This window comes from Accipiter gentilis, chromosome 19 (assembly GCF_929443795.1).
Source record: "Accipiter gentilis chromosome 19, bAccGen1.1, whole genome shotgun sequence".
NCBI classification, from domain to species: Eukaryota; Metazoa; Chordata; class Aves; order Accipitriformes; family Accipitridae; genus Astur; species Astur gentilis.
Window position 1 is genome coordinate 8165311 of NC_064898.1, and position 12920 is coordinate 8178230.

At 40.1% G+C, this 12920-nt stretch overlaps 1 protein-coding gene and 1 long non-coding RNA gene across 15 annotated transcripts in view; one reads left to right on the forward strand and one right to left on the reverse strand.

Annotated features, from left to right (window-relative positions):
* The window catches only part of LOC126048201 (uncharacterized), a 566030-nt gene that overhangs the window by 23809 nt on the left and 529301 nt on the right, over window positions 1–12920 (reverse strand). The gene's annotated exons all lie outside the window — the stretch shown is intronic.
* ZDHHC20 (zinc finger DHHC-type palmitoyltransferase 20) overlaps window positions 1–12920 on the forward strand; it is a 45409-nt gene that overhangs the window by 7894 nt on the left and 24595 nt on the right. For 8 of the 14 annotated variants that reach the window (XR_007508808.1, XM_049822824.1, XM_049822827.1 and 5 more), the window contains exon 2: window positions 11203–11229. The exons of 3 other annotated variants lie outside the window; for them this stretch is intronic. Coding sequence is in view for 7 of the 11 variants with exons in the window: in XM_049822824.1 (XP_049678781.1) it covers window positions 11203–11229 (27 nt within the window). In the remaining 4 variants the exon portion in view is untranslated. Of the gene's footprint in view, window positions 1–10441; window positions 10613–11202; window positions 11230–12058; window positions 12088–12920 lie in introns of all 14 variants that reach the window. 3 more of the 14 variants (XM_049822837.1, XM_049822836.1, XM_049822838.1) reach the window with 3 other exon arrangements.

Genomic DNA, 12920 nt, shown 5'->3' on the forward strand with positions numbered 1-12920 from the left:
AAAATTTGATTTCTGTTCTGTTTTGAAAAATCCTCTGTAACTGACATTCAGGTCTTTTTTTTTTTTTTTTTTTTTTTTTTCAGGATCTGGAAAAGGATGCAAGTTGTGCATAGGATTTTTGTGGGGATGTTTTGTGTGTGTATATATTTTTATCAGTTTAATCTACTGCTCCTTAAGTTTAATATTTTTTTTTAATAATATATTTTAAAAAGCTTGAGTTCAGCCTAGTAATTGTATGAAGAGATAGTACTTGCTGTGTTGCAGGGTAGATACCTGCTGAGATAAAGCTAAAGCAGCAACTGGTGCAGAAGGTAGGCTTGAACTTTTTTAATAATTCATAGTTTAGACAAATTATGAATTCAGACAAAGGGAAGCCTGAAGACCTTCAAGCGCTAGATTCAGTCATTTTCTCTTTTGTGTGGCTTTTTTCTATTGACATTCTCAAACTTGTTAAGATCCTGTGTTTCTCCCTACTTCTTATGCTTGCAGTGCCACTTGGGAAACCCGATTGCCAAGGAGCCGTTAGGAGTGCAAACAGGGACCTGTTTGTGAGCAGAAACAACGGTCTGGGAGAGGTGTTAGGCACATACAGGATATCAGGAGCTGTGCTGCCATCCCTCAGCTGCCTGGTTTTGTGAGTCTCCTTTCCTACTGCGTGACCGTGCTCTCCTCTTGCTGCACGGCTTCTCTGGAGCCTTTAGGCAACTGGCTGTACCTCCTGATCCCCTCCCAGTTTCTGTTCCTGTGTAGCTTCTCAGGAGGCAGCAGGTTTAAGGGTCTGGGTCATCTCGCACTTAGTCATAGATGTTTAGAAGTAATCACTTGCCTGATCTAAATTTCCATAACTCAGCGTGGTTCCTGACTTACGTGTGAAACGGTGGCAATAATTTCTTTTTCTTCACAAACATTATTTCCCACTAGTGTATCACACTCCAGCACTTCACCTACAAATACAGATATTCTTGCAGCTGCATTATGATATGTGATATCCTAAGCAGATGACAGCAAGTTAATTCTCTTAGTAGGTGTCATGCATGCATCAAACTCTTACTCTTTCGCTAGGCAGTTTGCCAGGCCTGCTATGGTACATCCAGTGCTTTGCCATGGGAGCCTTCATGCATCTCTGAGGTGTAGTAGGCAGCACTGTTTCTTCCCTTGGCACATGTTGTATTAGGATTGATTTATAGTATTTCAGCTGACCATGTTACAGAGTCCTGAGTTAATGCTTTCCAAGACTTACGTGGTGGTGTGTCAGCAGACAGATGAGCTCTGAGAAATTTATTTATTTAGTTATTTAGTTAGGTATTTATTGGAAGTGGTATTTACTGAATGAGAGCTGTATGATAGGCTATGCTCTTTTGTATGCTTGCCTTTCTGTTTACTCTGGAGTACTTTCTAAGTTTTAGTATAGATCTTCTGGAGTACCCAGAACTGCCTTTGCAGTGGCTCATGCAGTCTTTGCGCTGTCATTTTTTCATGTTCCTAAGTGGTCTGGTAGTTAAATGAGACCTGGTACAACAAAAACATGTCCTTCTGTTCTTTGTCCTGTAGCCAAAACTTTCTGTCCTGTTATCCCTGATGTTTTTCCCCTCTGCAACACCTGGATCTTTTGTTATGTTTCTGGGGAGTCACTGGTTATTTCTTCTTTTTTGCAAAGAAACTAGAGGAAATAGCTTTAGCTACGGTCAAGGTTTGTCCTGAGATGTTTCGGTCCAAGTAAGGTTTAATGAGTGACATTTTGTTTTGCAAGAACAAGCCGCAAAGCCTCCAGCATTAAAATGTGGTAGCATTTGTTATCAAACAACTTGATGAGCAATATATGGACAGATTCTCTAAATCACCATGAGTCTTTGAAACTTTATTCCATAAATATTTTAATAATAAAAATAATAAAATATTAAGTATTAATATTTACAAGTCCGTGTCCCGATCCAATGTCAGGGAGGGTTTCGATATGATCCCAAGAGCGAGATTAAGACACAAACAAGGTCAAATGCCATATACCCAGAAGAGCTTTTATTATCAAAAGTATCAAAAGTGAAAAATAGTGGCAATAGGATAGAATGGAAGAAAAGGTAGAAATTAAGCAAGCAGTCAGGATAGGATTGCTAGGATAGTCACCACCACGGATCCAGCAGCGTCCTGTTGGTCCTGGATCTTCAATTCTTCGGTGGTGGGGAAAAAGCCCCACGGCTTGTCTCTGTGGGTTTTTATAGGGCATATTTCGATGATGTCATGCGCTGCAGGTTTCGACTATCACACAGCCTTCGTGTGATTGACATTAGAAACCATTATCTTATCAGCTCCAGCCCAGTTTCCTCCCCTGGATGCCTCAATGGCCTGGTAATCATCCTTATGGACAGAGGCGTGTCCTGCTTAAACAGGGCATCTCAGAGAGGAAGGGCTCGAGATAAACAGTTCACAGTTCCTTGAGATGACAGTCCAGTCCCTCACACCTAACAATCTTTGAGACAAACGGCTCGAGATAACAATTCCATCTCTTACAGTCCAGTATGTTGAAGACATGAATTCCCCACCATTAAACTTTCCCACAATTAATAGATGTGTTTTTGAATGACATGTTTTTCAAAACAAAACTTCTTCCATAAAGGGCTCTATTCAAAAGCTTGGCTTACCAATATCTTGATGAGAGTTCACGTAAATTATATTACTGGCTGCTGTGTTATTAATGTGTTGCTGGCAGAAGATTAGCTAGTCTTACTATAGGCAGTTTCGTATTTAATCTCAGGTGGCAAATACCAATCAAACCTGATTAACATTACGAAAAAATTGGCCTTAAAAACTTTATCTGAGGAATCCAGTGACCTAATGCATGGGAGGAGGTCAGCTTACTGGGCAGTTTGATTTCTCCCATTACCTGATGAACTTGGCAGCAGCAAAACCCGTCTCTCAGAAAACAGTGTGCCTAATATTTTGTAATGAGATTTACAAGGAGCTTTTATCCTAATATTTGAGGAAACACTTGTAAGGAGACAGCTGATTTTGGAAGAGTCCGAAGCCAAATGCAAAGAAGGGTGCCTCATTAACAGAGCGGATCCCTACCATCCGCTGACGCTTCTCGCCGCCGCGCGATGGTTCATGTCTGCAGGTCACAGCAGCTGTGTCTGGAATTTTTGTTCCCCACAAACTGACACTTCTGCTCTCCTGCCATCATACCTCACAGCTGTGTGGAATAGCTAAATAAAGACTGTCAATTCTATTTTCATCTGTCTAGAGTAGAAGTAAATGGATTTACTAGTAGCATCCTGAACCATAAGACACTCAGCTTTGAGTGACCTTAATATTCAAGGCAGGTGTTGACTGGCAGTCACAACTGCAAATTAGTGAAGTATTTGTTTTTTGAAAAGAAATAGTAACTCCTTAATTACCTGAAAAATTCTGTTATGAGAATGAATTGTATGTTGTTGGGTTGTTTTTTGGAGGTTTTTTATTTTTTACTTTAAATATATTGATGGTTTCTAGTATTAACCTGCAGAACACCTAATCTTTTACAGAGTGTATAAGACAATTCGGTACAACATATGATACTAGCACTCTGTCAACACCAGCTGATTATCCTGTTTGTCTCTCCTATCTCTTGCAAGTATCCTAGTAGTGTCTTAACTACAGAACCACTGGAGTTACTCCTAACACAAAAAGCCCTTTCACATATCCAGATACTTGAGTGTAGTATTACTATGAGCTTGATCTGGCCAACCTGAGTGTAAATACTCCTTCAAATGTAAATGTAATTAATTAGTGGTGTGGACATGCACTAGCTCCACTCAGATGCTTCTGAGTTTCCATGCCTTTCTGCCCATTCTGTTTTTTCCTATTCCCGGATGAGCCAGAGGTAGTACAGCTCACTGACTCATGCAAGTAAGAGATCTCTCTGTCTTTCAAGAAACCAGGCTTGCTTTTGGCTATGTCTGATAGCTTAAAGGCAGTATTGGAAACAATTTATGTGCAGCACTTACAAACTACTGAGCGGTAAAGCTGTTACTGTTATGATAAAGTAGAATTTTGGGGAAAGAACCGAATGAAGACAGTCAATTTGAGTGAGCAGCTGAGGAAAGCATGTAGAAGTAATGCTAGGGTTTAAAATCCATCAAAATGCAAACAGAATGAGCAGTGGTAATAATGTTTAAATAGCTGAAGAAAATCAAGTTACATTAGGTTTCTTTGGGCCATTATGGTAAATTGAAAGTGAATAGTGCTTCTCAGGCAGTAGGGCTTTTCAAGGACAACAGACCTGGTCCATTGCTGCAGCTGAATGCTGACTTCATGTGCAGAAAAAGCCTTCCGTTATTTGGGCTGATATATCTCTGAATACATTATGGTTCTTAGTGCAGACACAACTGCGGGGTGTTGAGGTTAAGACCCAGCAACATTTCCTCCTGCATGCTCCAAGTGTAACTCTTGGTTTCTGAATAATTTAAAGCATGCAGGCATCCTCAGTGAGAAGACCATTAGGACACCTTCGGTATAACTTTCAAGAATATTTTGTAAAGGCAGAGGTAAGGAGTCATCTGTAGGATTTCGTGGGTTCCAGAAGTCAGCTGCTTTCATAGCTGTGTTTTTGAACTTTGGAAGTGTTAGCACAGAATTTACTGTTGCCAGAATACACAGCAGAAGTCTTTTCAGTTGTCACAGCTTAATTCATCGCTAAATGTAAATCAGTACCCAAGGAGTATGTTGCATTGATTATGCTAATTTCTGCTGTAGCCCTGTTTGTATTTACACACGTACTCTCTGCATCGAGACTGAAAAGACCTTGGTTAAATAAAAAGCTCCTTTATTACTGTGATAAGAGAATGTTTTCTGGGCAGCAAGTCTCTGGCTGCTCTAAATTACTTGTTATAATGAAAGAATTGTGTTAATATTGTTTTAACTGTATGACAAATCATAATGATGGCTGGTAACAAATAACAAAAGAGGTCTGCAGCAGAGCTTGAACTGCCTTATTTGAAATATTAATTCATCTTACCTGTCCCTGTAATAATGCTGCTTTGAATCCTTTAGCAATGGGCATGGAGCTCATAAACATAGAAAAACTGGCAGCCATAAACAGAGCATCCCCATTGCAGCAAGGTGTCTCTTTCCTGCCTGCATTTTCTTCCTCCTTTCTCCTCCCGCCCCAGATTTCTCCCACACACGCTCCCTGCAGTGCCTTTGAAGGCATCATCTTGTGATCACTTTAAGTCACAAAGTAGCTCACTCAAGTGATGTTGCTGTGCACAGTGTGTGTGAGGTGTTTGGACTTTAGTTCACGTGCTTGTGGAAACCGCTGCACTGCTTTAAAGCACTGGTGGCCCTGGCAGAGTTTCTTTTCCCTCTCATGACTGACTGTGCATAACCCAGGACAGCAAGAGGCCATTCGCTGCTCTTCACCCTTTATCACTGCAATTCCCTGCTGTTTGTGGTCACTCAAACTTGCCTTCATTGGCAGCTCAAACCTGACCTGAACTATCTGGGAAGGCATGTGCTCACTTTTGCTATTTTTGTCTGCCATAGGGGAGTGGGTAGACGGTTAAGAGGGGGTAACTTCATACACCCCTGCAGCAAGAGTTGTCCACCACAGGTCATGCCTCTGAGGCAAGCATTGTGTTAGACATGGGTGATGGTGCACCCATGCTGCAGACCAGACCCAGGCAGTGCTACCACTGGGGCACGCAGTGTGGCAAGGCATCCTGCTTCATGCTGGTACAGCACAAAGGCCTGTGGAGCCACCTGTCCAGCCTCACCATTCTATAAAACATTACTTTCTGAATTACTTAGCAGTGCATTGGGGGGAAACCTATTCCTATTCCTGGAGATCTGGAGTAAAAAAATACATCAGTCTAGCACCATATGAAGATAAAACAATTCTAGGTTTGTATGGCTTAAATTTCTCTAGAGGACATTCATTCCAGCTGGTGGCAAATCATGTGTGCAACTCCTGGCCCCCCATTAGCCTTTCAGCAGGGACCTGGCAGCATCTTCCTGCGTTGGCTTTTGGCTACATGATGCTGTCAACTCAGTCATCTTGAGTCATTTGTCTAAAAACAACTCTCTGCTGCTTAAGGAGGAAAGCACCTAGTGGGTGCTTGCCAGTCAAGAAATAAGAAATAGCTCAGTGTGGAAAGGTCACAGAATTACAGCTTTTAGAGAACAATGGAGAGGTGCTAAGGTCTTCATGCTCTGGCACTGTCCTGTAACAGAAGTCAAATGAGTGTTTTGCTCAAGGAAATTCACTCATTGTCTGTCCCACTTTTGTCAGTAAGTGATGTTTCTACCATATTCTTGTGAGTGATTAAGGTCTGCATTTGCAAATGGGAATTACGTTACCATAAATCTAAGTTATACTTTCAGTTAAATGTCATTCTCTAAACAAATTAAAAACTTGGGATAATGTCAGTGGTGCTTGCCTTTGCAGATAGAGTAGTGCCCACAGGGAGTTTCTGTTGAGTTTCAGTACTGGTAACTTCTGGAAATATATGTGTGCGTGTGTGTATGCATGTGTGTATATATATATTTTAACCCTTTTCCTTAGAAGCTGAGAAAAGTTAAGGCTATACATCTGGTGAAGGGATGCAATTACACATTTATCACTCTTTCTTCCCACCCATGAGGAATGTCAGCCAAAATGTGAATGTTACTCTTGAGATTCGTGGAAAGGCTGTAATACCCAAAGTATGGCTCCTGCTAGGAGCCATCATGGGAGGGGACAAGGGGGAAATAAACATAGCATGTCAGTAACATGATCAGTTCTTTTCCTTTTCTATACTTCTACATTTGTTGCAGTTGAATTTCTTGCTCTGCAAGGAGCATGTTGGCTTTGATTGGAATATGCCTTTTAGGGGAGTAGGGAGATGTGGTGTGTCAGTTTTGTAGAGTGGTGGGGTTTTTTTCTTCCAAGTTTAAAGGCAAATGTGTCATCTTTTAGCGTGCCTCTTGCAAGGTCTTGGCAGATCATTTCACGTCTCTGCCCCAGAATAGAGAGATGTGGGTTTTTTCCTATTATGCAGTGATTTGGAAGGTGCTCGAAGACTTCATAGCAATCCTGAAAATAAGCCTGAAACTGAAAGCAAACCAGCTCCCTAAACATACTTGTTCTTCCAAGATGTTCTGGGAGGTTTCCTTGAAGCAGCTTGAAAAAAATTCTCCAAAGCTTTCTGAAATTGGCACTTCTGTCAGTTTGTACTCCAAGAAGAATGCTTTCAACAAATGACATTTTCCCCCCAGTGTCATTTATTATACAACTAACAATGTCCCTATGTGTGCACAATTGTTTCTGGTGATAATCTGTAGGCTTCCACCTCTTTCATTCTTGTGACATAGGTGAGATGAAAGATATCAAACAACAATGTAAGGAAGAGTATCTAGAAAGAGGTGTAATGAACAGCTAGGGTCATGAAGGAAAAAATATCTTTGCTGCCAGGTGTGATGCTAGGTGTCTAAATCAAAACTAAAACAACTTTTTCCTCTGTTAAAGTCAAACCTGGAATTCCTGCTTGTCCTCTAAGCGGACCAAGTTAAAAAGTACATTTGACTCCAGCCTAATAAAAGACTGTATCCTGTATTTTGAAGGTAGTATTCTGTAGAAAGTGAAACCACACACTTAGTTTTGTGTGCTTCTTATTGCAGTGACCCAAAGTGTTGAGAGGTTCAAGGTGTAAGCTGCTCAGTGGTGCAGGACCACTGGCAGACCGTATTGGGCCTCTACATTCCTGGACAAGCTGCAGCAGCATAAAGTTCAGTGTAGGCCTGTTCACCTCTCTTCACAGGCAGGCTTTGCTGAGCTTGTTCCTTAGTTGAGCCTGTTTTGGAAACCCTGAGGTAGCCAAGGTAAAGCTCTACACTGCAGTCAGACAGACAGGGCTTGTTTGCTTCATTCTGCTTGCTTGGTGCTGTAACGCTGAGATGTTGAATACTTTGAAATTATGAGGCTATAGTGGAAACTCACTGTGTGCCTGAGCACGTGAGTGCCTGCTTTTTGCAGTGAACTGCAGCTCTCACTGTCTAGTTGTATTTTTATCCTTCCCTAGCAATGTCTTGCTGGAACTTCATAAGTCTTCTTGAGAAACCAGAAACTTAATATTAAGAAGCCAGTCCTAAGAATATTTTTGTTCTTGTTTTTCCTTTTGTAGCTGAGCAATAGACTGATACGGGGATATATTTTAAAATCCTCGGAAGAACAGTTGTTTTACAATGCTTATGTTTCTGAAATATGGACAGGTTTGTGTTGACTACAGTGCTGGTGGCACTAACTTGTGCGGATGCGTCTAATCTAGTGTATAGTGCTGCTGCATCCTGAGGTTAACATATAAATCATACGCAGTGTTTATTTTGTTTAAAAAAAAAATAATCAATAAACAAAAAGGCAGTGCTGCTTTTTCCCCCATCCCACCCCCCAAACAAGAAACCGTGTTTTAGATATGTTTAAAGTGAAAATGGTACTAATTTAGCAGAAGCTGATGGCAGTATCTAGGTAGTTCGGAGCAGTAGAGGAGAAAAGCGATAGAGAACTAAGCATGTAACTTAAACTAAAGGCCAGAGATGGTGTGCCAGAATGGTAATGTCTTGTGCTGTGGTGTTTGGGTTTTTTTTCCTGAACCCGAGTTCAAAAGCTAGAATTGATTTCTTGGTGGTATAAAGCTGCTTGTTACATTGCCAGCCTAGCAAATACTTAAAGTTCTGTTTTATGTAAAGATTAAATATTAACTTATTTAAATGAAGGTTTTGCTTTGTAGTATAAAGATCCTGTAAAAACTGTAGATTTGCCATTTGCCGAGTGAATTTGGACACGTAGTAGGATTGCTGTTCATTTAATCTATCTGACAATGAGAATAACAACAGTGAAAGGGATAGAGACAGAAACACTTGCATGAACTTCTGAGGCAGAAGAGAACTGGCCGTCTTTTATTTTTATTTCATTTGAGGATGATAAAACAGGATGAAAATCACAAGCATTTCAGTGTTGGCTTTTACCTCAAACTGTAGGAGTTTGCCAAACTGAAATTGTTCTGCACAGTGTAATGACTGCATTCTGACCTAGGGGACCTAGGTATGAAAGAGAAAATTATCTTCCAGGTGCTGTGAAGCTTTAATTAATTTTTATGAAGTTTATTTAGGGATCTTTTTGATGAATTCTCATAGGTGATAAAATCTTAAGCTTTTTTTTCTGCATGTAAAGACTGTTCATTATTTTGAGTATTCAAACATCAAATTTGGCTCATAATTTTGTTTTGTGCTGACAGCAGAAATGAGACTACAGATTATGGAGTGCTTTAACCAGAATTACTTACAAAAAAAATTCCTGTAGTTTTAGAGATAACAATGTTCTTCCATGCCATTAGAGGATAATTAAGAACATTTTTGTATTTCTTGTCTAGGGAAATACATGTTGTCCAGCTGTGTGCAAAGGTGTTTACTTAAGACCTATGAGGAGCCAAAGACAAAGCTTATTCTAAAGTACCTCTAGTATTTTTTTTTAAGTTGAGCAACAACCTGACTCAGCAGGCTTGTTTTAATTTTCACCTTTTTAATGATTTTATCTTCTCCTTATATTGTTGAAAAAGTTTTAACTAGAGAAATAAAATTCTAGTAAAATCTCAAGCAAAAACAGTCATAGGATTTGCTTAAAAAAATAATGCGACCTCTGTGCGTTGCACAGTGGAGTATTACTGAGACTGTATCATGACATAGCTGGACCTGTTCTTATATTTACATGCATATTTTGCCAGTAATCATGTGCTTCAGGTCTGTTTGTGTGGATTGTGTCCCAGTTTCAGACAGAAACACAGGGGAGGATGTGCAAGTATGCATAACTAATTTGAAATTGAGCTATTCTTTAGGATTTACTTCCTTTAGTTTGAAGCCAACCTTGTTCTATTCTAAATGGTAATTTCTTCCTTCTTTAGGTGGAAGTAACCAGAACCTTTTCCATTAACTTTGTAGAGGCTCCATGGACAGATAAGAGGGTGCTGAGTGGCTATTTTAAGGAAGGGGGAGAAGGGGATGAAAACAAACAAAAAACCTATCTGAACAAAAAGGGGTCATCTATACATTGACATATCACCTCATGTCTCTTGTTGACTGTAAAAAGAGGCATGTTGCATAATATAGTTGCAGACCCTTTTGCTATAGGGATCTGCAGTTAAGTGAGACACATGCCACCTCTGTGACCAAAGTAACCCTTCAGAACAAAGTCTGCAATGCATACTGAAGCCCTGCAGATTTAAGACTCTACTGTTCACGAGGAAAAAGCTCTTTTGAACTGGCACACAGACTAATGACAAGAAATGTCAGAGCTGAGAGAGCGGAGACAATGTGGAGTGAGGTGAACTGCAGTAGGCAGGGTGTGCTCTGTTAACTTTTTGCTCGTGCCGATGACCAGAGGCTTAAATTTGCTGTGTAAGATGAAGAGTCCGGACAAGATCCTTTCCTCGTTGCATTTCAGGAATTCGGTGTCTAAGGAAGAGATCCAGCGAGGGGAGTGATATGAAGAAAGCAACCTAATAAGTAGAGCAGCTCTCTGTTCAGCATCTTACGTGAACTGATGAATGAAGTGTGAAAGTTTTGGAGAAGCCTGACGGCAGGAGGATGTACTCCTAGTCGGGCAGTATACAAGGTAGATTTGAACAATAGAATTTGCTGTTGGCATAAAAGGAGATGAGGATGTAGGAGAGAAGGAAGTGGAGAGGTTTTAACTATGCCTGAAGAATTCAGGTCAGGAAAAAAGTAAAAAACAATATGTGACAGGAAGAGAGAAGTGGTGAGAAAAAACTAAGGAAGGGAAGTAGGTTACATGTAACACAGTTTCATGGAGACTTCTGTAAGAACTTCCTTTATTTAATTTTCTGCTTTCCAGTGGTACACCTATTGGCCTAGCTGTTGACTCAGAAAACTCTGCTAGGTGCATATCTGAAGGGGAACATGCATAAATTATGATCTAATTAATATATGTGAAAAGCAGTGTGCTCACTTGGTTAGAGCAGGGAACTGGATCTCTTAAGCTTTTCCACTGACTCACCAAGCCTCAAGGGCTGGCAGGGGAAATGCTAACTCCTGCTTTATCACAGAGCGGGGTAGGGAGGCTCTACTAATGCCTGAAGTACACTTTGGAACAAGTCAACTATCTCAAATATCTCACTTCTAGCCAAACATTTGATTCAATATGGATTACTTACCGTATATATATTTCTTTTTTTTCTCTTCCAGTTACTATTTCTTCAACTGCAGAAAAAGGTAATTTTTTTTTATATTTTTGACAATGTGAATAGTTTTGTTGCATGCGAGTCTTAAGGGAGATAAAATTTAAATGTACTCCTTTATGTGTAAACACTGTGTACTGAGTAGATTAGTGCTAAGAAACAAGGTAAATATTGTGAGGTTGGGTCTGTTTAGCTTCTAGTACCACACGCTTGGGATGATGACAAGTCCTGTAAGTAATGCAACTATGATTTAGGTTTGCAAATATTTTTAAATGGGTACCTTCTAAGAACAGAAAAAGGAGAACAGAGAAGGAACTGCAGCAGATCCACAAGTCCATTTTCTGTTTAATCCTGAACACACCCTGTGACCTGAAAGACTTCTGGAAGAGGAAGATTTATTCTAGTGCTTGCTATTTTCCAAGCAGCTTACCAAATTCCTCGGAACCCCATTCTTTAGGACTGGTTAGAACTATGCAAAACACAACTATTTCAAAGGTGGCTGCACATTATAATTTTAAATCACCAGGTCAAGTGGTTAAGGCCTTGTTTTGACAAACTTTACTTAAGTCTTCACATTGGCTTTGGCAAGTATATGCCACAGTGGGTAGTACTTACAGAGATACAAACTGATCAAAAAAATTCCAGCATTCTTGGTCTGCCACTTCTTTTAACTGTGAACAAAACTAGTCTAAAGGATTATTTGATTCCAGAAGTTCAAAATATGGGGATTTCTTATAAAACTTTCCTTTTTTTTCTGTAGAAATACAAGTTACTGATGGGGTATTTGTTTGGGAGTTCATTTCAGTTTATAGGCGGACATGAGTGGTAGAGTAAGCATTGATTTGCATTTTGACTGTCCACAGAGGGCTGTCTTCAGAGCGTGAGACCACTGGTAAGAGGCTGTCATCTCTTAAATATTTTTGCAAAACAGCATAGAATGTGGAGCTAATCCAGCAGTTTTCTTCCTGGTGGGGAACATCCAGGAGAACACTGTGAAAGGAATGAACCTTGATGGAATCTCTCCTCTTTCATCTTCTAATGGAGAGGTGGAAGAGTGGGAAAATCTCCAAAATAAACTGTAAGCTGTTCAAGATGAGAGCTGTCTCTTACCCTGGATTTTTACATCACATCGCACAGCTGGGCTTCACCTAGACTTCACGAAATTCTACAGATTGCTGCTGTGTTTTACTGTTGACCTGAATATGAATAAGTTTTACTTTCTTCTTCTGGAAAGGCAAGATCCATATCTCAGTTAAGGAAGCCTGGCAGAGCAATGGTGTTGGTGTTGCGTAGTCAGATCTCTGGCTTTAGTACAAATGTGGTGCCTATGTGGCTGAAGCAGGTGCTCTTAAATCTACCAGGGAAGAAAAATGCTTGATTAATTAATGAGACTGACAGTATCATTGGAACCTGACTGTTATGCTTTTAATAGCTGTCACCTGCATGCTTCTTGTACCCTCAATTCTAAAGCATGTCATAGGCATCCTCTATGCATGAATTTCTTTACCAAGGAGGTTGGTCTTAAAATGAGATGCGAAGTCTTTTTTCATTTGAAATGAAACCTGTCATAAGTTTTATAAAGCTCTTACAAGCTAACTTGCAGTAGCCAGGAAGTAACATCAAAAGAGTCAAAAGGCCAAAGTACCAGTAACATTGCTATGTAAATCAACAATGTGCATCTTAGCAAATATATTTTGCTCCATATTTCAGTGTACTGTGTTCAAA